This window comes from Diabrotica virgifera, chromosome 10 (assembly GCF_917563875.1).
Source record: "Diabrotica virgifera virgifera chromosome 10, PGI_DIABVI_V3a".
Classification (NCBI taxonomy): domain Eukaryota; kingdom Metazoa; phylum Arthropoda; class Insecta; order Coleoptera; family Chrysomelidae; genus Diabrotica; species Diabrotica virgifera.
This window is the reverse complement of record NC_065452.1, coordinates 153,513,294-153,537,409: the sequence shown is the minus strand read 5'-3', so window position 1 is coordinate 153,537,409 and position 24,116 is coordinate 153,513,294. Positions and strand designations below refer to the sequence as shown.

The following is a 24,116-nucleotide window of genomic DNA, read 5'->3' as shown; positions in this document are numbered from 1 at the left end:
ACGTGAAAGGTGCGGTATCGGAATAACCTTAGAAAGCCTTGAAACGAACACTTATCGTGATTAGCCGAGAATGAGTGAGTGTAGAACTGTAAAGAGGGAAAGGAAAGCTGTATCCGATAAAAAAGGACGAAGAGGCAGACCAGCAAGAACATGGAGCGCAGATATTGGGAAGGCTTTCGCAAAAGGAAATATTGGGTGGAGAAAAACAGAGAGACTAGGGACGTTCAAGTATTACGTAACGCAGGTTGGGGGGGGGGGGGGTTGTTAAATATCTTCAAAAATCGCGTTACGTAATAATACTTGAACGCTCCCCTAACTACTGACCGAATGGCATTAAATTATTTATTTGTTGCCATATCTACTATCGTATTATTTTCAGAGTCCATTCTGCATATTCATATTGTAAGAAAATATTAATTGAACGTGTGCATGTTCTGGCTGTAGCTGGATAGCGGATTAGTAACTATTTTTTAGCGGGTAATGGATATAGCGGCATGCGTAGAGAACATGTACGCCGCTCACAAAATCACGCTCACTATCTTTGTCTTGTTTCTGCTCTCATCGTTGCGTTAGTGTGTATGTCTTATGTGTCTGGCTGCTATCATTATTTGTCTGTCAATGTCGACGCTGAGCTATCATCTTCTATCCTCTTCTTTTTATTTTTTGTTTCGAGATGTGCTGCCATCACAGCTGACTTCATGGATATCATATCGATTTCTTGATGTTGGTAAGCTTTCAGAGCATTTTCAATTATTAGAAGCTTTTCACACAAACATGGTGAACTTTGGTTATTTAATTTAATTACTTATTTGTAAAGAGAAAGCATATACAGTAGAGCGCAAATGAAAGGAATGAATTCGTTATTTCGTAAGCAGAAACAAGTCGATTTTTATTTTTAAATTATGAACTTTTGGCATATATATCATACTAGTGACGTCATCCATCTGGGCGTGATGAAGTAATCGATGATTTTTTTAAATGAGAATAGGGGTCCTGTGCTAGCTCATTTGAAAAGTTATTTAATTATCTATTCAATAATATAACCATTTACATAATTATTTATACAGGGTGTCCAAAAAATATTTAATTAACTTATTTGACAAAAAAGAAGAATGTATGCAATTTATTTAATTTAAAATATATTTTATTGCTATCAGAAATCAGTAAATAGATATGTGTATAACAAGGGAGGAAACTGCTACTTTTCCTCCCGAGAATGAAATTTACCGCCCGACGCGTAGCGGAGGGCAGTAATCATTCAAGGGAGGAAAAGGCACTTTACTTCCATGTTATACATCTGATTTTTCCACCTTCCTCAAATACCAAGTCATTGTTTCATTTTTAAAGAATTTATTTATGTAACTGACAAAATTTATTAGAGAACTAAATCTAACAAGAAGGTACATTGTAACTGTCAACTGTCAAGTATAAGTCAAATTATTAATGTAAACATTGTTAAATCAAAATAGCAATTTAGTGTTTTTTACCATTCTACAAAATACAAGGTGCTCTATAAATAAACGTTAAAGTGTATAGATACTTACGTAATGGAATATTGTACAGGGCATCAATAAGTTATTTCATCAATGACATTCCATTACGTCACTTTTACTTTTCCTCCCTAGAGAGGAAAGATGCTTTAACTCTGTATGGAGGAAAAGTACGACTTTGCTCCCTACAATCAGCTCAGGAAAAGTATACTTTCGGTAGAGGTAGGTGTCAAAAATGTTTTCCACCTACCTCTACCCAAAGTATACTTTTCCGGACCTGATTGTATGGAGCAAAGTTGTACTTTTCCTAAAATATTAAAAATTAATAGTAAAATTAATAGTAAAAATATTTTCTTCCCTAGGGAGGAAAAGTAAAAGTGTCGTCATGGTATTTCATTCATAAAATATAACTTATTGACGCCCTGTACAATATCTATTTTCTATTACGTATTAAGTATTTATACATTTTAACGTTTATTTAAAAACACTCTGTATTTTGCAGAATAGTAAAAAACAGTAAATTGTTATTCTGATTTAACAATGTTTACATTAATAATTTGACTTATGTTTGACAGTTGACAGTTATATTGTACCTACTTGTTAGTTTTAGTTCTAATAAATTTTGTTGGTTAGTTACATAAATAAATTAAGTAAAAATGAAAAAATGACTTGGTATTTGAAGAAGGTGGAAAAACCATATGTATAACATGGGAGTAAAGTGTCTTTTCCTCCCTTAAATGATTACTGCCCTCCGCTACGCGTCAGGCAGTAAACTTCATTCTCGGGAGGAAAAGTAGCACTTTCCTCCCTTGTTATACAAATAGCTATTATTTTACAGATAAACATTTCTTTTCGCTTAAATTAAATGTTCAAATTTCCAAGAAGCAGATGGCTGGCTGGAACTGGCTTGGGCATTGAATTTAATCGAAAAACAATGTTTATTTGTGATATAAACATTTTTTTCTGGTTTTGGACAACAGTAAAATGTACGTTGAATTAAATAAATTAAGTACATATTATTCTTCTTTTTTTGTCAAATAATTTAATTAAAAAAAAATTTGGACACCCTGTATAAATCATTATGTAAGTGTTTATATTACTGAAGAGAGAATTGAATAACCTTTCAAATGAGCTACCACACGACCCCTACTCATATATTCAAAAATATCATCGACTACGTCAGCACACCCAGATGGATGACGTCACTAGTATGACATATATTGTATATGTATACATAGACACCAATAATATTTTGGCAGATTATGCCAAAATATCATAATTTAAAAATAAAAGTCGACCTGTTTTGGGATTTGCCCTTATTGTCGCCGGTTTACGAAATACCGAATTTATTCTTTTCATTTGCACCATACCTGTATGTATTGTAATTAAGATAAATTTTTTTATAATTAAACTATTAAAAAAGGGTAAATAATATACGAAAAGGAATATTCACACCTGGTCATTCTGTGGCACATGTTTTGCTAGGTATTTTTGCTCTATAATACACAGAACCATTCAGTCATTCCACATTCCATTAAAATTCAGATTGCATTAGTAGTTATTAAAAAGGTATTTAATAAAAAATTATTTACATGGTATAAGCTAAATTAATTATGAAGTTATTAAAAGTTTTCTTATACTCGTAAGTTGTTCAATATAAAAAATTACACATACAAAAGGTTTTAACATAAAATGGTACAGTGTACGAATAGGTTTAAGTGCTTTATTTAAAGAAATTGATTCTCAAACTAACGCTCTTGGTCTCATGAAAATCCCGTACTATTAGTACTAAAGTAGTTAGGAATAACTATTTGTATAACAAGGGAGGAAAGTGCTACTTTTCCTCCCTATAATGAAGTTTACTGCCCGACGCGTAGCGGAGGGCAGTAATCATTCAAGGGAGGAAAAGGCACTTTACTCCCATTTTATACATATGATTTTTCCACCTTCCTCAAACAACAAGTCATTTTTTCATTTTTACTTAATTTACATATTTATGTGTAACTAACCAACAAAATTTATTAAAACTAAAACTAACAAGTAGGTACAATATAACTGTCAACTGTCAAATTATTAATGTAAACATTGTTAAATCAATATAAAAATTTACTGTTTTTTACCATTCTGCAAAATACAGGGTGTTTTATAAATAAACGTTAAAATGTATAGATTCTTACGTAATATAAAATAGATGTTGTACAGGGCGTCAATAAGCTATATTTCATGAATGAAATACCATGACGTCACTTTTACTTTTCCTCCCTAGGGAGGAAAAGTACAACTTTGCTCCCTACAATCAGGTCCGGAAAAGTATACTTTCGGTAGAGGTAGGTGGAAAACTACTTTACTACTATCCCGTACTAAAGTAGTTAGGAAACAAATACACTACATTATCATAATGAAAGATACTCGATGCTGTTAAAGCCGTGAAAACATTTATCCCGGGGAAGATGTGGCCTCAGATCTCAACCCATTTATCACCAGAATTACACTCACACTTAAAAACATTAAAAGACTTCAAAGAATTACTTCAAGAGGAGAATAGAGAAATGTAGAAATAAAAGAGATCGGGGCCTTCAAAAAAGATATAATTTATTTAGTCTAGACAAGGCAGTTAAGAAATGGCAGGACTAAGAAAACAAAAACTAATTGGTGCACTTCTGAATAGATACGGGATTGATATAACATACGGATGAGAAAGTACAACGCTGGACAGAATACATCGACGAACTGCTGGATAATGAAAGAGAAGACCTGGAACACATAGAAGTTACTTCAGAAGAAATAGGTTCAGATATTACCAAAGAAGAAATGTTACACGCATTACAAACAATATATAGTAGGAAAATCCCTAAATATAACATGCTTTATATCCAAATACTAAGAACTACAGATAAGAAGCACTTTGATGTTTTTCATACTTAACAAACAAGGAGTTTCTGAGAAAGATGAATAAAAAAATGGAAATTTTAGATACAATCAAAACAAGAAAATTGGAATATCTCAAGACATATTATATATGGAGAGAGATGCAACTTGCTTTAACTGATTATGGAGAGAGAGATCCAAGGAAAGAAAATCATAAGGAGACGTAGAATATCGTGGCTGCGCAACCTAAAAGAATGTTAAGGAAGTACATCAAATGAATTTTTCGAAGCACCCGTTTCTAAAGTCCGAATAGCTATGATGATTGCTGACCTCCATCGAGGAGATGGCACTTGGATAAGAAGGAGATTTTGACAAAACTCTCATCAAAAAACCTTGTCATCATTCTTACCGGCATTACATATTAGGCTCTTCAATCTTTAATATTTAATGGAGAGGACACCAGGACAATGAGTTGTTCCACCACTTAATTCGTCCACTCAAAGCTGTCGATTGGCAAGTGGTGGACTAATTAAGGCAAAAGGCTAGAGCCTGATTAGTTACCTAACAGGGAGAACCTACAACGTAAAGGTGAGTTTCATGTTTAAGTAGGAAAGGCTACTACAATCGCTTCCTACCCCTAATAAAGTGCATAATCTAATCAATTTAATGGCGCTGAATAAAAATCTGCACGATCCTTTGCAATCCGGCTTTTAGGTACTGAGCTATCGATAATCAATGTTGATCGGTTACAAAAGAATTGAAAAACATGTACAACCAACGAAGCAGAATCAACGAGATAAATTTCCAGAGACTTAGGTGGACATGTGCAGAGAACCTATGACTAACATTTCATCAAATAAATATACGAGTTTCCAGTCGGCAAGAGAACATTAGACTCTTGGTATGGTACTTGTGAATCCTTCAGACACTTAGACCTCCTACGACGGATCCATTATATCACCCCTATCTCACGGTCCATAACCTGGTTCCTGGGGTCCAGACTGCACCAGGCCTCCATGTCTGTCAGAATCAGCGGGGCCTGCTAATCTGAGCTCCTCCTGTCACTAATCGTTCAGCAACCGTATGGTCTCATAGAAAGCCACAAGACAAGTCTCTTCAAGGCCCAACTCCCTCACCTGTCTCGGCTGCATAAAAGCCGGACCCAGGATATGGAACCTCTTATAGGCCAATTCCGGGCACTTCCAGAGGACATGTGAGGAAGTTTCCTCCTCCTCATTACATAAACGGCATTTAGGTATCCGCCAATCCAAGTGCATAGACCATTAGACTCAGATGGAGAGATAGCATCTTAATAGATCATGGGAATAAAAAATTGGAGATAAGTTTTGATGGACCCAAGTAGATGGAAGAAAATCGTATAGACAGCAAAGACTCACGATGCATTGTGAGGCTACACTACTAGAAACAGAGAGAGAACCTAGGTACCGAGAAGTTATATCGTTAAAAATTCGTGCAGATTCCTGATTAACATAATAAAAGTGACTAGAAACTATTTTAGACAAAACATTGTTTAAACATTTTTAAATTAAAAAAAAAATCAATTTTTACTGTTGAGTAAGTAGTGGAAAATTTTGATGCGGCGTAATTAACAAAACTTGGAATTTCTGAGAGAGAACTATTGATTAAAAAATTTACCAGTGGAAGCCTAGATATTGTTCGTCCGCTATAAATTTCCCATGTGTCACGATTCATTTTCAAACAAATTAAGTCAAAACATAAAGTAAAACGTACGCCGATGTGTGTAATTTATAGTATACAGTATACAAAATGTATATACACATCGACGTTCGTTTCACTTTATGTTTTGACTTAATTTGTTTGAAAATGAATCGTGACACATGGGAAAAGTTATAGCGGACGAACAATATCATTAAAACTTCGTAAAAATTCTGGAAATATGTAAAGAGTTCATCCAACTCTTCTTTTTGTACGGTGTTGTTCTGCGTAAACTAGAAATTCAATAGGACTGTCAGGTTATCGTTTAAAAATCATATACATACTACGGAAAGATCTTCAAAGAGGGTGCAGTCCAATGGTGGTGTAAATTTAATCTTACAAGCGCGTGACATAAAAAATATAAAAGGTATTATAAATTTTTATAAACCATATATTAATATTATATAATAATATTAAAAATTCAGTCCCTTTTCAAACGGTTTTTAATAACAATAAAATCTTTTAATTAAAAATCCATAAGAATGATTGTTCAGAATTACCATCGGACTTTTCAATCGTCCATTTTCAATAAACTATGAAGTACTTGCGCTTATAACCGCAAAACCAAACAGTGGTTGGGCCTAAATTGTTGACTCAAAAGTATTAAATTAAACAAAATGAAGTAGATGAAAATGGATAAATTATCTAACAATTGGCAAGCTGTTGTGTATGTTCAATACAGATACATTGGAACCTCGATAACTCGGGTTAATCGGGACCACGGCCGATCCGGGTTATCGAAAATCTGGATTAGCCGGAGAATATGGTAAAAAATAATAAAATACGGTATACTTACAGATAAACTCCGTTATAACTGAAATACGACTGTACTACACACAATACCGTCACAATCGGAACAGTGTTATGTTATTTAAGAACAGTGGAGACTAAGTCCATTGTTTAAAAAAGAATTTTTTAAATAGTATTTTAGTCTTTTTTAAATAATGCTAAGACAGTTTGAAATAAATAAAGGAATAACAGGTGCCTGTTGTTTCCGATAATCCGAGACAATGAACGTTGCTCTCCCGCCGTGTGCCATGAGTCATTTTTACTATCGTATAGTTCAAATTACACAAATACCCATTATCTCTCATATTATATTACATACATTTTTATTGTTGAAATGTTTGTCTAATGAAAATCGGTCCGGGTTACCGGGGACCGACTTATCGGGGTTCCACTGTACCTATAATTTCTATTTCTAGTAGGGGCACATGCAGTTCCCAGATAGTTTATCCATTTTCACTGTCTTCATGTCGTTTAATTTAATGCTTTTAAGTATGTAATCAACAATTTAAACGCAACCACTGTTTGGTTTTGTAGTTATTAACGCAAGTACTTCAAGGTTCACTGAAGACGGAGTGATAAGGCCGAAAACGTTCGTTCTGAACAACTATTGTAATCTGTTTAAATTTTAATTAAATACTTATGCCAATTATAAGTTTTTCTTCGATGTTAAATTTTTTTTATTCATAAGTTGCTACAAGAGTTAGGGTTTTTGCAATTATATCGGTCAATTGTTTATGTATTTTAATTTAGAAACTTGAACTTTAAAGAACTTTTTAAGATCTACAACGTTTATTTGAATCATGTTTCTCTAAAACGCCAAAAAATATTTTTTTTTTCATTTTGTTTATATTTTTCATTTCACTTTGTTTAAAGCAAAATCAGCTGTACGTCTTCACGAATTTACCATAAGCTGTCCATAATATAGCATTTAGAACAACTTTCAAACAGCTGAATAAGATTTTTACGTGAAATTGATGATTTATTCACAAAAGACTGATGTAATAAGTTTTTTACTACTACTACTTTACTACTATCGTAAAAATGCTCTCGCTATTCATTCCACAGCACTAAAGGAGCATCTTTGCACATTAATGCTTAAATCTTAAATTAGGCACCACAGCGAGTTTACTTTGGCTATGACAGATGTTAGCGTTTGTGTCCTGATCAATAAATCAAGATTTATTATTGATATCTTCACCAATTATTTAAATCTCAGAAAATGAGTCATTAACGGAGCAGAACCTAAGCCGTGTGCAGCGCGTGCAGTGCACACAGGCGGCCGAAATAATCGAGCATCTAATTTTATCAATCAAGCCAAATTTTTCACGTAATTTTCAAAATAAATCTACGTATCTTCTTCTTATTGTTCTCATATCATTTTCTGTTCTTCCTTTACCCATTTTTTCGTGAATTTCTGTTTTTACCATCGTCGTTATTTCCTCAATACTTTTCCTATTATTCCTTCCTATTTCTTCAATCGGATCTATCCTTTTACTTCTGGATCTTCTCTTTTCCCTTTTGTGGATTGATGAAGTTATAGAAGAGTTGTAAGTAAATAGCAAGAATAATGTAAAGCTTTATAAATATATAAAATCACAAAACAAGAAGAAACCAACAGTTAAGATTGATGCCAAAATATGGAAGAAGTACTACGAAGAGTTATTGAAGGCGAGAGAAAGTATTCTCGAATACACAGAAGAAACATACCTTGATGATGCAATCGAAATAGAAAAGCCGACATATGAGGATTTTTTACGTGTGATAAGAAATCTTAAACAAAAGAAAGAAGCCAATAAAATCCCAAACGAGCGAATAAAGCGAGGCGGTTAAGAACTACAACGGAAAATATACGACCTAATAATAAGGATTTGGGAAGAAGAGAGAATGCCCGAAGAATGGAAAACTGGAGAGATATTTCCGATTCTAAAGAAAGGGGGCATCATTAATCAGACAAAGACCTCAAAATACATTGAAACTAAAATAGGAGACTACCAGCACGGATTTAAAAAGGGAAGGTCAACAATAGACGCAGTACACATAATCACACAGTCAATTGAGAAATGTTATGACTTACAGATCTTACACATCTTTTTCATAGATTTCAAGCAAGCTTTTGACAGCGTAACAAGAGCCGACCGAATAGAAGACATGAAAAACCTAGATATCCCAATGAAACTTATAAAACTTACGAAACTGAAAATGGAAGGATCGACTGCAGCAATAATAACAGATGACGGAGTCACCAAAAATATAGAAATAACAACTGGACTACGACAAGGCGACTCTCTATCAACGGCACTATTTAATGTCACTAGAGAATGAACAATAAGGCAAGCCGCACACCAACGAATCATGAAACGAAAAACATGAAACATGAAACGTAAAACACGTTTCATGAAAATTAAACACGGCTAAACAAATCTTGAAGTCCGCCTACCAATGAAACGAGTGTGATTCATGCTCATAACACATTTTTATTTTCGGAAAGTTTCATAAATGGCCGGACGTCTGTTTGTTTAGCAGTGTTTTATTTCCATGAAACGTGATTTACGTTTCATGTTTCTTTGATGTGCGGCCTGCCTAATAACAACATAATTAAAAAGTTCAATTATAACATCGACGTCGCAACTTGTAACGTATGCTGACGACATAGCATTAATTAGCAGAAACGTAAACAGTTTAAAGGAAGAATTTGCGAAGTTATGTAAGGAAGCATCCAAAAGGGGTTCAGCAATAAATCAAAACCAAACAAAATCCTACTATGCTCAAGAAAAAATCCAGTTAATGTGACAAGTTTAAATATTGGTGAATATGAGTTTGAAAAGGTTTTGTTCTTTTTCTTCTTGTTTTGCCCTTTAATTTGTCCAATTTTGAACATAGGCTTCCCCCAATTTCCTTTATTCTCTTCTGTTTAGTGCTTTCTGTTTCCAGTGCGTTCCTCCTATCTCGTCTCCCCATCTCATCTGGGGTCGTCATCTTGCTCTCTTTCCTGTCCATGGTCTCCATTGTTGTATCAGTCTCCATTGTTGTTTGAAAAGGTATAACACTTTAAATATGTTGGGGTCTCAGTTAATGGAACTAATGATAGAAGTATAGTAATCAATGAAAGAATCCAGATAGAACCTACAGGAAATATAACAACTGCCTCGAAGATAAGAAGCTTACTCAGAATGTACTAAAACAGTGTGTCTGACACAGAAAGATGAGGAATAATTGAGGACCCTAGAGAGGAAAATAATTTGGAGGATAGCCGGCCCACTAAACTTAGGTAATAATGGATTTAGACTGATAAACCACGAAGGAAGAGAACTTTTGAATGGAGAAGACATCATCAGATTTATCAAGGAACAGAGACTCCGATGAATTGGACATACAGAAAGGAGAAATCCAGAAGCCGTTATTAAGAAAATTACCAAATGGAGACCTGTATCAGGCAGACCACGAGGAAGACTCAAAACCAGATGGGAGAACCAGATAGTCGAGGACCTTAAGAAGATGGGAGTTAGAGAATGGGTAACAGAATGGGCAACATAAGCAAAAACAGGAACGAATGAACAAAAATTGTAGGAGAAGTGATACAACCAATTGTAAAACCAAAATGTTAATGCGGACTGATTTTCCGCGAGAAATGAATCAGAAGAGCCCAAAGAGGGCGGCAATCAGTCCGATAGAAGTGTAGGGGCCATGTTGAAATTACTGCAAAAATAAGGGCTTTTGCAATTATCTTAGTTAACTGTTCATGTATTTTAATTTGGAAACGCTTAAACGTTTTATAGGCAAAAAATATTGTTTTTTACTTTTTACGACTGTTTAAAAAATTATTATTGGCAATCCTATTGAATTTCAAGTTTATTTTGAATAACAGATTAAAACTATTTTGACCAATTGTTCATGTGAAAGAAACAATAAGTTTACTACAAAAATATGCGGATCCTGGCTGGGTATTAATGATATTCGGGGAAACATCGAAAACATATTATCTGATAAATCAAAATTTGTATACATACCCTATAACTAAAAGGGTTGGAAAAATGAAATTTTTTGTTAATAAAAGAGGGATTATTATGGTATTGATTTTATGACAAAACACCATTTAGGGATTGATAAGACATAGGTGGTTGAATTTATGCCCATACAAAAAAGTTTTATAGAGCTTATCAAACATGGATTCATAGCATTGATAACTAACAAAACAATTAATTTCTGATGTTTCAATCAAACTGAAGGGATTCTAATATAGCTATACCCTATTAGTTCAGGGAAAAAAGTACAAAAGACTCTTTTTGTGACACTGGACTAACCATGCAAATGATAGGTGTTTTGAGTAGCATGTACATCTATAACAAGACCCTATATGTTTCTCCCAGTCGATTTTTTAAGGTACTAGTACATTTTAGAAGACCAAAAATAATCATTTTTTTTCAAGAATTTTTTTCTCAGAACCTTTATCAAAAATGAACATAAAACTTTTTACATCTTATTTTCTAACTCTTAGAAAGTACCAAAAATATATATTTTTCATTTATATTATACACGTACACTAATATTGTAGGGGGCGCAAAAGTCAAGGCCTCAAAAAATGATGGCGGACAGTTAATTTCAGGATTGGGATATCTGAAACAAAAAAATCGTACTGCATTTGAAAAATGAAGGTTTCTTACGTGACAATAATTTACCACAATTTGACCAAAAAATAAAAAATAAATATTTTTTAACCATGAAAAACTGAAGAAAACGGGGGATTTTTTCACAAAATTTTTTGAAATTTCCGTAAAATCTTTTTTTTCCGGAATTTTTCACTAACGGTGGTAAATTGTAACGTAAGAAACCTTCCTTTTTCAAATGCCGTACGATTTTTTTGTTTCGGAGATCCCAATCCTGAGATTAACTGTCCACCATCGGAACTACTTTTTTTCGGGGCCTCGACTTTGGCGCCCTCTACATTATTAGTGTACGTGCATAAATGGAAAAAGATATATTTTTTGTATTCTCTGAGAGTTAGATATTAATATGTAAAAAGTTTTATGTTCATTTTTAATAAAGGTTCTAAGAAAAAAAATCTTGAAAAAATGCTTATTTTTGGTCTTCTAAAGTGTACTGGTACCTTAAAAGTAATTAGTTATTAAGGAATTAAGGACAAAGATCGGTAAATTTTCACTTTTTTCGTCTATCAGCAAAAATTAAGTATTTGAAGAAACTTATGGTCATATAAAAACCTTCAAAATGGCGTTTTTTACATGTTTATATCCTGATTTCTGGCTTAAAAAATATTGCAAAATAAGTTAGAAATTTCCTTCATATTGCAACCTACTTTAAAGTTTTAATGTATCAAATTAGAAAAAGATTGCCCTTCAGCAGAATCGCCCAGAAAGTTTCAAAATGAGCCTATAGCTTTATATCTGGCTCTTGTTTATGAATTTAGACGTTTATTTTTTTAATATGTATGTACCTTTTGCGTATATTACGAATATGCTTTATGTAAATAAATATATTGTAAATCTCATTTCTTTTTTAAATGTTTTTTTTTTGTAATGTTTAAGGCAATTTTTATTGTAAAACAAATTTATTATTAATATCTACTTTTTCAATAAACCTCGTAAATAATTTATTTATAAAAGATTTTATGAAAAAAAAACAAATAACACTATTCAATTATTGCTGAAAGTAGTATTGGTTTATGTATTGTTTTGAAAATAAACAATTTCAAATACATTAGGTTTTATTTCTTGCTAAATATGCTATAAGATGAACGAAAATGAAGTTACAAAATCATTTGCAGAAATTGTAACAAAGCTGCTGTGAACTTAAAAAGGGGATTTACTTCATTCCTAATAAAAAACTAATCTTCTGACTTATTTCGCAATTTTCTAAATAAAAAATAAGGATAGAAACATTTAAAAACGCCATTTTGAAAGTTTTTATATGTCTTATAAGTTCCGTACGCTCAATTTTGTTTCAACTGTCTCACTTTTTATTAAAAGATGAAAAAAAGCAAAAATTGAACGATGTTGATATTAATTCGTTAATAAGTAATTAAATCCAGTAAATAGTCTGCAGGAGACATATTATACAATTCTCCAAGAACTTAACGCACCACCTTATATATTGGTCATTTTTATTGTCTCGAATTTCCTAAACCTGTTGTCCGATTTAAGTGCTTTTTTAACATGTCGAAGCTTTATTATTTAACAATATCGCTGTAATATTGTTGCTAGACAGGTAAATTGGCATTGTATACCTGGTGTACCAATGATACTGTGATTTTTTCTCAAAGTTCACGTCACCCTGTGGAATATTCTAGCATTTATAAAATTCTGAAAATAAAACCAACTGTAGCCTCATGTTTTCCTAACATCCTGTTTTTTTATTCATTCGCTGATGTTAAAGAAGTTCGGCACTTTAACAACTAGCCTTATTTTTCATAAATACAGGGTGTTTTTAAATAAGTATGGCAAACTTTAAGGGGTAATTCTGCATGAAAAAATAATGATAGTTAAAACCAGTTGAGATATGCAAATAAAATTTGATAGGTTTTAAGATGTAGTTATTGTGCATTGTTTGACATACAATTAAGAATTTTTTTGTGCACCATTGGAGCATAAGGGTCATATTACCCGTATGCGCGCCAATGGTGAATATTAAATTCCTAATTTTATATCAAAAATGCGTAATGGCTACATCTTAAAACTCACCAAATTTCATATGCATCTTGACCGGTTTTAGAGCAATAAAGAAATCGTCAGTTTGTAAGAAAACATCCCCTTTCTCGGAAACGAAGCATGTGCGGACATACGTTTATAAAGCAAACTGTCATTATTTTTTCATGCAGAATTACCCCTTAAAGTTTGCCATACTTATTTAACTTTATTATTATCCAACATTAGCGAATGAATCAAAACAACAGAATGCTAAGAAAATATTGTTTGACTGGTACACAGTTTGATTGGACAGTTTGATTGGTACACCGGTATACAATGACAATTTACCTGTCTAGCAACAATTTTATTACAGAAATATTGTTAAACAATAAGGCTATAACATGTTAAAAAATCACTTAAATCGGGCAACAGGTTTAGGAAATTCGAGACATCAAAAATGACCCATTTTTAAGGTGGTGCGTTAATTTCCTGGAGAAGTATGTTCTTGTTATAGAGGTCCATTCTACTCAAAACAACTGTCGTTTGTCTTGGGGTCAGTTTCAGGAGAAAAGTCTTATTTTCTGGACTATATACGAGTGAGTAATGTAGGATTTGCTATTTTTATGGGTATGTCCTACATGACACTAGGTATTTATAGGTATAAGTGGGTAAATATTAGATTTAGGCTATTGAATAATATCTATAATCATGGTTCACTATACAAGCACAGTAACATTGTAAAAATCATCACATTTTGCCGCTGCACCATTTGGTTACATCAGGCTTTGATAGGCTTATTAAATGGATGCAGGAGGATGTTACGATGTTTTGTCTTGTCAAATTGACATCTGTTAACATACATTGTTCATTGTAGCACCCTGATTTGACTATATTACATATATTCGTCCTGAAATATAATATTGTTACTAGTTATGACTACAAGTGATCGCATTTTGTAATACCTGTTATTAATATGCACGATCTTTTGCATGTTTGTAGTGTTTGTGTTTGCCAACCACGCAAAATAACCGCTTTTCATTTTCAAAATTTGCGCACGTTAGTAAATAACCTCTGATTTAATTTTTAATATTCCTATCCAAAATGTATACTTACAATAATATCTACAATGTTATGTCTAGGGAAAGTTGTCGCACTGTACTGATAGATCCAAGATGACGGCAGATGATTGCAAGTAAGTTTTATGCTTTATTGATCGTATTAAGGGGGAGGTATGGTTTGAAATTTTCAAATTTTTGAAAGTACATAACTTCAAGAATACTCTGAAATTTTAAGATTGATCGGAGCAAAATTGTCAGAGATACAGCATGTTGAATATCTCTACTTTCGACTAGCCTGGAGCGGCTTCGCGCCAGCGTGCTTGAGCGTAATGAGAAACGTTTAACAGCTATTCCCCTCCTTTTTACCCCAGGCTGTGGGTGAGAAATAGGTCGATTTTTGAAAGGAATTTTTGAAACTTATCAGGTGTTGTAAAGGACGATGCCGGGCATAACTTCTACTAAAATGTGAACAAAAATATTGTGCGCTTTATTTTATTGCGATTTTCATTTGTTAAATTTGCAATTTTTAATGATTTTTAATTTTGCAGCTTAGGATATTCAATTTAGAGAAAAACTTTTTAATAGAAAGTTGTAGTAAATTAAAAAAACCTACAATTTGAGGTACGGTAAGCTTAATTTGGTTAATTGGTTATTGCAAAACAGCCTGCTAAATGTCCAAAATGGCCGTTTTTTACAATTGCATTATTTATTGTACAAATATTTTTTTTTATTTTTTAAAGCTTTAAAATGAAGATCTTTCAATTCCAAACATAAAAAAATTGTAAAGCTAGATTAAAAAATTTGTTGCTTAGATATTATAAATTGTTTATCCCAAGAGGTCAAATTTCGAAGGGTATAACTTTTTGAAAAAAAATTGTAGAGAGTTGGTGAAACATTTAGTCTCCTTATAAAGAGTTATATTTTTATATTCTGATGTAAATAAATGCGTAAAACATTTTTATACCTCTAATTTTTGGGTTTGAAAATAAGGGGGCAAATTTCGTTATAAACATTTAGAGCTGAAACGGCCCTGTACATCTTATGAGTTTTTAACTTACAGATTATTGTTGCTCAGGATGAAACGAAGATTTATAAAAAAATAAAATATTTCTACGACCAACTGAAGCCGAGATAATTTTTGGGTTTGAAAATAAGGGGGCAAATTTCGTTATAAACATTTACAGCTGAAGCGGCCCTGTACATCCTATAAGTTTCTAACTTACAGATGATTGTTGCTGAAGACAAAACGAAGATTTATAAAAAAATAAAAATTTTCTACAACCAACTGAAGCCGAGATAATTTTTTTTTTCTTAAGTCGTAGTGCCTCTATTTATAACAATTAAGAAATTATTTTACAGTCATTGTCTAAATAAAGACTTATATTATCTTAAAATAAAAATTATTATAAAATATAATTACATTTAATTATTAAAAATTATTTTTAAAATCGGTGCTTTTGCGAGCGGCCGAATTTTGCAAATCGCCCGGCTCGCTACATATCCGCGAGGTCGGAAAATTTTTACGTAACTTGTATTAAATTTTGACAGAAAACAATTTAATAATATTACCATTATAACACACAGTCTATTTACCACTGTATTTGTTTTTCTTGATAAACTTTTATATGTGAAATTTCATTTCTGAAGAAATAATATTACAAAAATGATACATATATATGAAATATATAACAATATTTTTAATTTTTTCATTGTTATATAAATATAATAATAATAATGTTACTTTTTACTATAATGTACAATATAAAACTTTTTCTTTTTGTAGTGACTATTCTTTTTGGATTTCACATATAAAAGTTTATCAAGAAAAACAAATACAGTGGTAAATAGACTGTATATTATAATGGTAATATTATTAAATTGTTTTCTGTCAAAAAATAAAAGTTACGTAAAAATTTTCCGAGCGCGCGGATTTGAAGCGAGCCGGGCGATTTGCAAAATTCAACCGCTTGCAAAAGCACCGATTTAAAAAATAATTTTTAATAATTAAATGTAATTATATTTTATAATAATTTTTATTTTAAGATAATATAAGTCTTTCTTTAGTCAATTACTGTAAAATAATTTCTTAATTGTTATAAATAAAGGCACTACGATTTAAGAAAAAAAAAACAATTATCTCGGCTTCAGTTGGTTGTAGAAAATTTTAATTTTTTTATAAATCTTCGTTTCGTCTTCAGCAACAATAATCTGTAAGTTAGAAACTTACAGGATATACAGAGCCGCTTCAGCTCTAAATGTTTATAACGAAATTTGCTCCCTTATTTTCAAACTCAAAAATTATCTCGGCTTCAGTTAATCGTAGAAATTTTTTATTTTTTTTATAAATATTCGTTTCATCTTCAGCAACAATCTGTAAGTTAAAAACTCATAGGATGTACAGGGCCGCTTCAGCTCTAAATGATTATAACGAAATTTGACCCCTTATTTTAAAACCCAAAAATTAGAGGTTTAAAAATGTTTTACGCAATTATTTACATCAGAATATGAAAACATAACTCTTTGGAAGGAGATTGGATGTTTCACCAACTCTCTACGATTTTTTTTCAAAAAGTTATAGCCTTCGACATTTGACCTCGTGTCGAGCCATTCGACATTCGTTAATCTGGCTTAACAATTTTTTTTATGTTTGGAATTGAAAGATCTTCATTATAAAGCTTTAAAAAATAAAAAAAAATTATTTGTACAATAAATAATGCAATTGTAAAAAACGGCCATTTTGGACTTTTCGCAGGCTGTTTTGCAATAACCAATTAACGAAATTAAGCTTACCGTAGCTCAAATTGTAGGTTTCTTAATTTACTACAACTTTATATTAAAAGGTTTTTCTCTAAAATCAATATCCTAAACTACAAAATTAAAAATCATTAAAAATTAAAAATTGCAAATTTAACAAATGAAAATCGCAATAAAAAAAAGTGCACAATATTTTTGGTTACATTTTAGTAGAAGTTATTCCTGGCATCGTCCTTTACAACACCTGATAGGTTTTAAAAATTCCTGAATTATATCACGTTTTTTCACCCACAGCCTGGGGTATTTTTGTATATTACTCCGCGATTCAAAAACATATTCTGGTGTGCATTACTTTGCGATTTAACAGGCAAAAAAGAAGACAAATTGACAGAAGGAAAACTTTAAACGCCTTTTCTCAAAACTGCTCGTTTCAAAGGAGGTGGACATTCTAACTCAAAAGTACTAAACCGATCCACCTGATGTTTTGCATAGATTTTCGTTAGACATTTCGTTAGGTAACTTTGACGAGATATTTTTTTATCTATGCCTATTTTTTGTTAAACATGAATAAATATGCCCTTTTTTATAAAATAATTTCGTTTTTTGACTTCTGAGTGATACCAAAAACTCAAAAATCGTTGAAAATAAAAACTCGAGTGCTTTATGTCTAGAAACTCATAATCTAATTAACTCTTTTTAAATTTTTTATTTCAAATGATAGAGTGATGAGTTTTAAAAAATATTCACAAAAATGTGCTTGAAATGTTGATTTCAAATCACCCCACCCCCCTCTTAACAACATATGGTACACATTTATTTATTCTGAATATGTTTTTCTTTATGTGTGTTATGTTTAACTCATTTATTCTTAATGAACCGATTTGGTAAAACGTAATTTGTACAAGTTCTGGTTTTATTATACTCTTATACAGGATGGAACACAATTATGGAATAAATTGTTAAAAGTAAATATATGTGTACACGTGTACAGGGTGATTTACGCAAGCCTAGCATAGTCCATAAGCTTTATTTTTAATGGAATACCCTGTACATTTTTATATTTTTAAAAGCTGCTTAACAACCTGATTTCAACGAACTGTATCTTGTACGGTGTATTATAAACAGGGTGAAATAACGTATAGAAACCATTAATAATAACATTGTTTTTGTCCTCATTTTAGAAAATTATAAAAAACGCTAGGATACGTTAACTTTTAAATTCAAATAGGCGCTATATAAACATAAATTTAAATACAGAGGGTGATTTACGCTGGTATAACGTAGTACATGATCGTTATTTTTAATGAAAGATCTTATACATTTTTTAAACAACCTGATCTCAAAAAAGTACATTATGTAGGGTCTATTATGAATAATACAGGGTGAAATTTTTGAATTTTGTTCTGAAGCTATTTTCTTGTGGCACTTTGTCACATAGAAAATTGTTTTGATGGGAAATACGCCACAATTTTACTAAAAAAATGATTTTATTAACGTTGCGACGCCCAAATCGGGTATCGTTGTCAAAATACAAAAAATATTAATATTAATTTTTGAATTATTTACAACTTTCGTCAAGACATTTAATACATAAAATTTTGAAATGAATAATTTATCACACTAATACACTAAATAAATGTATTATTATAAATATTATTTTTCTAAACTAAGTATCAATATATGTAATGAGGTTATTAATTAGTTTCTATAAACATAAAAAAATACAGAGTATTTCATTAAAAATAAAAATCACTGATTATGATGGACCTGCTCGAATCACCCTGTATATTTAAATTTATGTTTATAAAGCGCTCATTTGAATTCAAAAGTTGATGTATCCTAGCGTTTGTTATAAGTTTCTAAAATGAGAATACAAATAATTTTATTTCATAAGTGGTTTCCAACTTGAAAATTTCAAACTTTCAGCCTATATTATTAATAATAAACCCTAAATGACGTATTTCGTTGACATCAGGTTATTAAGCAGCTTTTAAAAATATAAAAATATACAGAGTGTTCCATTAAATATAAAGCTCATGGACTATACTAGGCTTGAAACACACTGTACATTTAAATTTATGTTTTAAAAGCTCACATGTATACCGGGTGGTGAATTGGAAAGCGGGCCATAGGAAACTCAATGTAAAATTCTAAACTGTTGAATTCCTGCTTCCCTAATTATTTTACATCAAAAGTCATAAGAAACTATTTGTAGAGAATTGAAATCTGTATTGAAAACAACTGTTAATATTGTTCTACGAACAATAATTATTCAAAATTTTGTAAAAATATAATACATTTTTCAGAGTAATACGCCAAAGTTAGGCCACACGCAATACCATAATGTGTATAAGGTTGCATTTGTTGACAATAAATTTATTATATTAACAATTTGAACTGTCAATTTTTTTATTTATTTTATCAATTACTGTTTAAAACACAATAAAGTTGATAAGATACCTTTAGTTAAGGAGAAGTATTAATAATAAAGATATCTTCTTCAGTCAATAATGTGCTCACTGTCAGTTAAATAATAACGTGTGGCCTAACATGCCCACACATACCTACTGCGGTAAATACATTATATTTTTCAAAATTTTGGAATGTGTTTAAATCGTAGAACAATTGTAACTTCTGTTTCTAATACAGATTTCAATCCTCTACAAATAACTTCTCATGACTTTTGATGTAACATAATTAGGGAAGCAGAAATTCAACAGTTTAGAATTTTACATTGAGTATCCTATGGCCCGTTTTCCGATTCACCACCCTGTATATTAAAATCGACGGGTCACAGCGTTTTTTATGATTTTCTAAAATGAGGACACAACCAATTTGATTCCGTAAGAGGTTTCCATACTTTAAAGTTTTCAACAATGTACTGTACTACTAAATGTACTTTACATTGTAAACAATGTACAACTAAATTTCACCCTGTATTATGTTATACTTTGTATCATGTGCGAAACGCATGATATTTTTAGGATCTATCGATAGCACCACAATCCAAATGCTTCTAATTTGTTAAGAATTGTGGTTTTTAATGTCCGTGTCTCCCAATCGAATAATAGGATGAATCACACGTAACATTTCAGGACTTTCTTGTAAATATACATCAACATCAACAAGTTTCTTATATTATAATTGCCGTGTTTGCAGTGTAGTTTACAGAAAGAGAATAAGAAAGGAACCAATGTATTACTTCAGAAATTGTAATGTGGTATGTGGTATGTGGTATACATTAACTTATGATTTACCACACGAAATTAAATTTTTAAAATAAAAGATTTTTAAATATATTTTTACTAAAATATTAAATTTTTCTAAAATAAAAATACTTAAAATATATACTTATGCACTTTTCCAAGAAATTAACACACCGCCTTAAGAATTGGGTATTTTTATTGTCTCGAATTGTCTAAATCTGTTGTCAGATTTAAGTATTTTTTTTTTAATGTTACAGTCTTATTCTTTAACAATATCGTTGTAATAATATTGTTGCTAGACAGGTAAATTGTCATTGTATGCCGGGTGTACCAATCAAACTGTGATTTTTTCTCAAAGTTTACGTCACCCTGTGGAATATTCCAGCATTTATAAAATACTGAAATTAAAACCCAACTATTATGTAGCCTCATGTTTTCTTAACCTTCTATTTTTTGACTCATTAGCTTATGTTGGATAATAAAAAAAGTTAGGTACTTTAACAACTAGCCTTGTTTTTCATCAATACAGGGTGTATTTAAATAAGTATGGCAAACTTTAAGGGGTAATTCTGCATGAAAAAATAATGACAGTTTGCTTTATAAACGTATGTCCGCAAATGCTTCGTTTCCGAGATGGGGGTGTTGAAATAAAGTTTTCTACAAACTGACGATTTATTTATTGCTCTCAAACCGGTTGAGATATGCAAATAAAATTTGGTGGGTTTTAAAAGGTAGTTATTGTGCATTTTCTGACATAAAATTAAGAATTTTATGTTCATCATTGGCACACATAAGGGTCATATTACCTATATGCGCGCCAATGGTGAATATTAAATTCCTATTTTTATATCAAAAATGCGTAAACTCTTAAAACTTACCAAATTTCATTTGCATATCTTAACCGGTTTTGGAGCAATAAATAAATCGTCAGTTTGTAAGAAAAATTTCAACCCTATCATTATTCAACCCTATTATTCAGTAACGTTGAAATTTGTGTGCATTAAGTAGTTAATCACTAATTATGAGTAAAAACTAAGCTGAATTAATGTTGAAAATGGTGCAATTCTAGATTGAAAATAAAAAACGCAGAATATAATAATATAATATAATACACATAATACAAAACAAAGATCAATCTATATTATAGGACCTGAATAATATAATATAATACACATAATATAATACACATAATATAATACACAATATAATATTATATAATACACATAATACAAAACAAATATGAACCTACATATATAAGACCTGTTGTTACATATGGGACGAAAACAACGACGATTAAAAGAAAGAGGAAGATATCCTTCTGAAATTTGAAAGAATAATAATAAGAACAATACTGGGCCACCTAACAAGAGAGGGAGAAATACGAATGAAAACACGTGCCGAAATTGAAAAAGAATTAAAGAGACAAAATATATAGTTATATACATAAAATCCCTTCTTACAATCAGATAATATCTCAACATATTATGTTGAGAAGGATAACTAACTGGACACCACTGTGGCCCAAGTGTAGAGGCAGACCCAGAAGAAGATGACTGGATGATGTAGAAGGAGACATAAGAGCAACGAATGTGAAAGACTGGAAAGTTCAGTGCAAGGACGAGAAATAGAACATCGAATTATACAAGTACGAAGAGCTGTAGCATGCTTAAACGGAGTTCTATGGAGTAAAGAAATATCAAAGAAAAGAAAATGGAACATATACATATATGAGACAATGGTTAAAACTAGCCTACTTTATAGAGCCGATACATGGAGAATAACCGAAAAATATAAGAAAAAGGTCGAAGCCACGGAAATGGATGTCATCACAAGATCGATGAGAGTATCACGATCCGAACGAATAAGGAATGATGTAATAAAACAACAAATGATATAGAGGGCACTTACTCCAGGGAAATAAGCAAGAAATAGACCATGTTCGGGACACTCAAACATCCCCGGAAATTTTTGAAATTTTTGAAATTTTTTAGTTTATAAACATTTAGAATAACTTTAAAAATGTTGTCCGTAGAAAGAATCATTTTACGTATTCGAAAAGCTGGTATTTTAGTCGAATTTTAAAAAATGTAGTTCAAATGGTGACTAGTCGTGGTAAGTGAAGGGGGAGCTGGGAGCCGACAAATGCACGAGTTCAAAAACTAAAAAAGCAACTGGAAACTATTATTGTCATTTTCTATATCTATTGAATAGATTTTGATCTTTCTTTATTAATTTGTATATAATTTTTCTTTGCATTACAAATGTGCATTTTGTCTAGACATTTATTAATTAATAAACAGTTTTAATTTGTTTAAACAATTTTTGAAAAAATAATTTTTCCCAAAAATCCATGTTTTTAATCATACTATCATTATTAATCATCGAGAAAGTTAATGTATACTTTAATAAATAAATTATCTTCAATAAATAAGTAAGTATCTAATAAAAATAATTTATTTAGTACAGTATACTTTAACTTTTTCTATGATCATTAATGATACTATGATTAAACAAATAGATTTTTGGAAAAAAATAATTTTTTCAAGAATTGTTTAAACAAATTTGACTGTTGATTATTAAATTTATAAACAAATTGCATATTTGTAGTGTACGTAGAAATTACATACAAATTAAAAAAAGAAAAATCCATTGAGTTGATCCGGAGATACAGAAAATTGTATTAATTTGAAACTATTGCTTTTTCGGTATTTAACTCGGTGGATTTGTAGGTTCCCCCTAGCAACCGTTTGAACTACATTTTTAAACATTCGTAGAAGGTGCTGCGAAAGAACAATGTTTGTGCAAATTTTTTAACAAAAAATACAAATCCCATTCTTTAAAATGGCATCAATGAGATTCCTTAATTATTATAAACAAATTAGCTGTGAAATAAAAAAACACATGGCTAACTTTGTCCCAAATGAACCCAGGCTAATTTTTTTATTTAAGAATTCGTGTTAAAATACTAGCTTTCCGAATTTATAAAAATATTGTTTCTACGGACAATATTTTTAAAGTTATTCCAAATGTTTATAAACTATAAAATTTCAAAAATTTGGCTTTAGGTTTTTTGAGTAAATTAATTATTTTCTTTATCTTTTTTTAATACACTTTGATACTATCACTCTTCTACTTTCATTTGGCATACAGAGAATGGCCCTATATTCCCTGTTTCTCTTGACTAACAACTGTAGTTGAGGATATTGAGAGAAAAAAGCTCATTTGTATAATAATAAGTTTAACAGGTTTAATTAGTAACTGGGTATGCTGATCAAGAATATGTACTTAGTTTTTCTCCTTTTCTGTCAGGTTTTTAGGAAAAGTGTGTTCGAAATTTTTCACAGAAACTGACAAAAATACTAACAAAATATTTATTGAAACTACAGAGTGTAACAAAAAGGCAGGCCATAAACTAAATCACATATTCTTGAACCAAAAATAGCTCGATTGAACCTAACTTACCTTACTACAAATGTGCACATAAAAATAGTTGCAACCGTTGAAGTCACAGAATGAAAATCGATTTTTTCCAATATATCAAAAACTATTATATTTTTTATTGAAAATGAACACGTG

General features: G+C 31.1%; 1 protein-coding gene across 13 annotated transcripts in view; it reads left to right on the top strand.

Annotated features, from left to right (window-relative positions):
* The window catches only part of LOC114325428 (muscle calcium channel subunit alpha-1), a 759,065-nt gene that overhangs the window by 594,073 nt on the left and 140,876 nt on the right, over nt 1-24,116 (top strand). For all 13 annotated transcript variants that reach the window (XM_050663510.1, XM_050663508.1, XM_050663509.1 and 10 more), the window contains one exon: nt 14,662-14,714. In XM_050663510.1, coding sequence (XP_050519467.1) covers nt 14,662-14,714 — 53 coding nt within the window. The remainder of the gene's footprint in view (nt 1-14,661; nt 14,715-24,116) is intronic.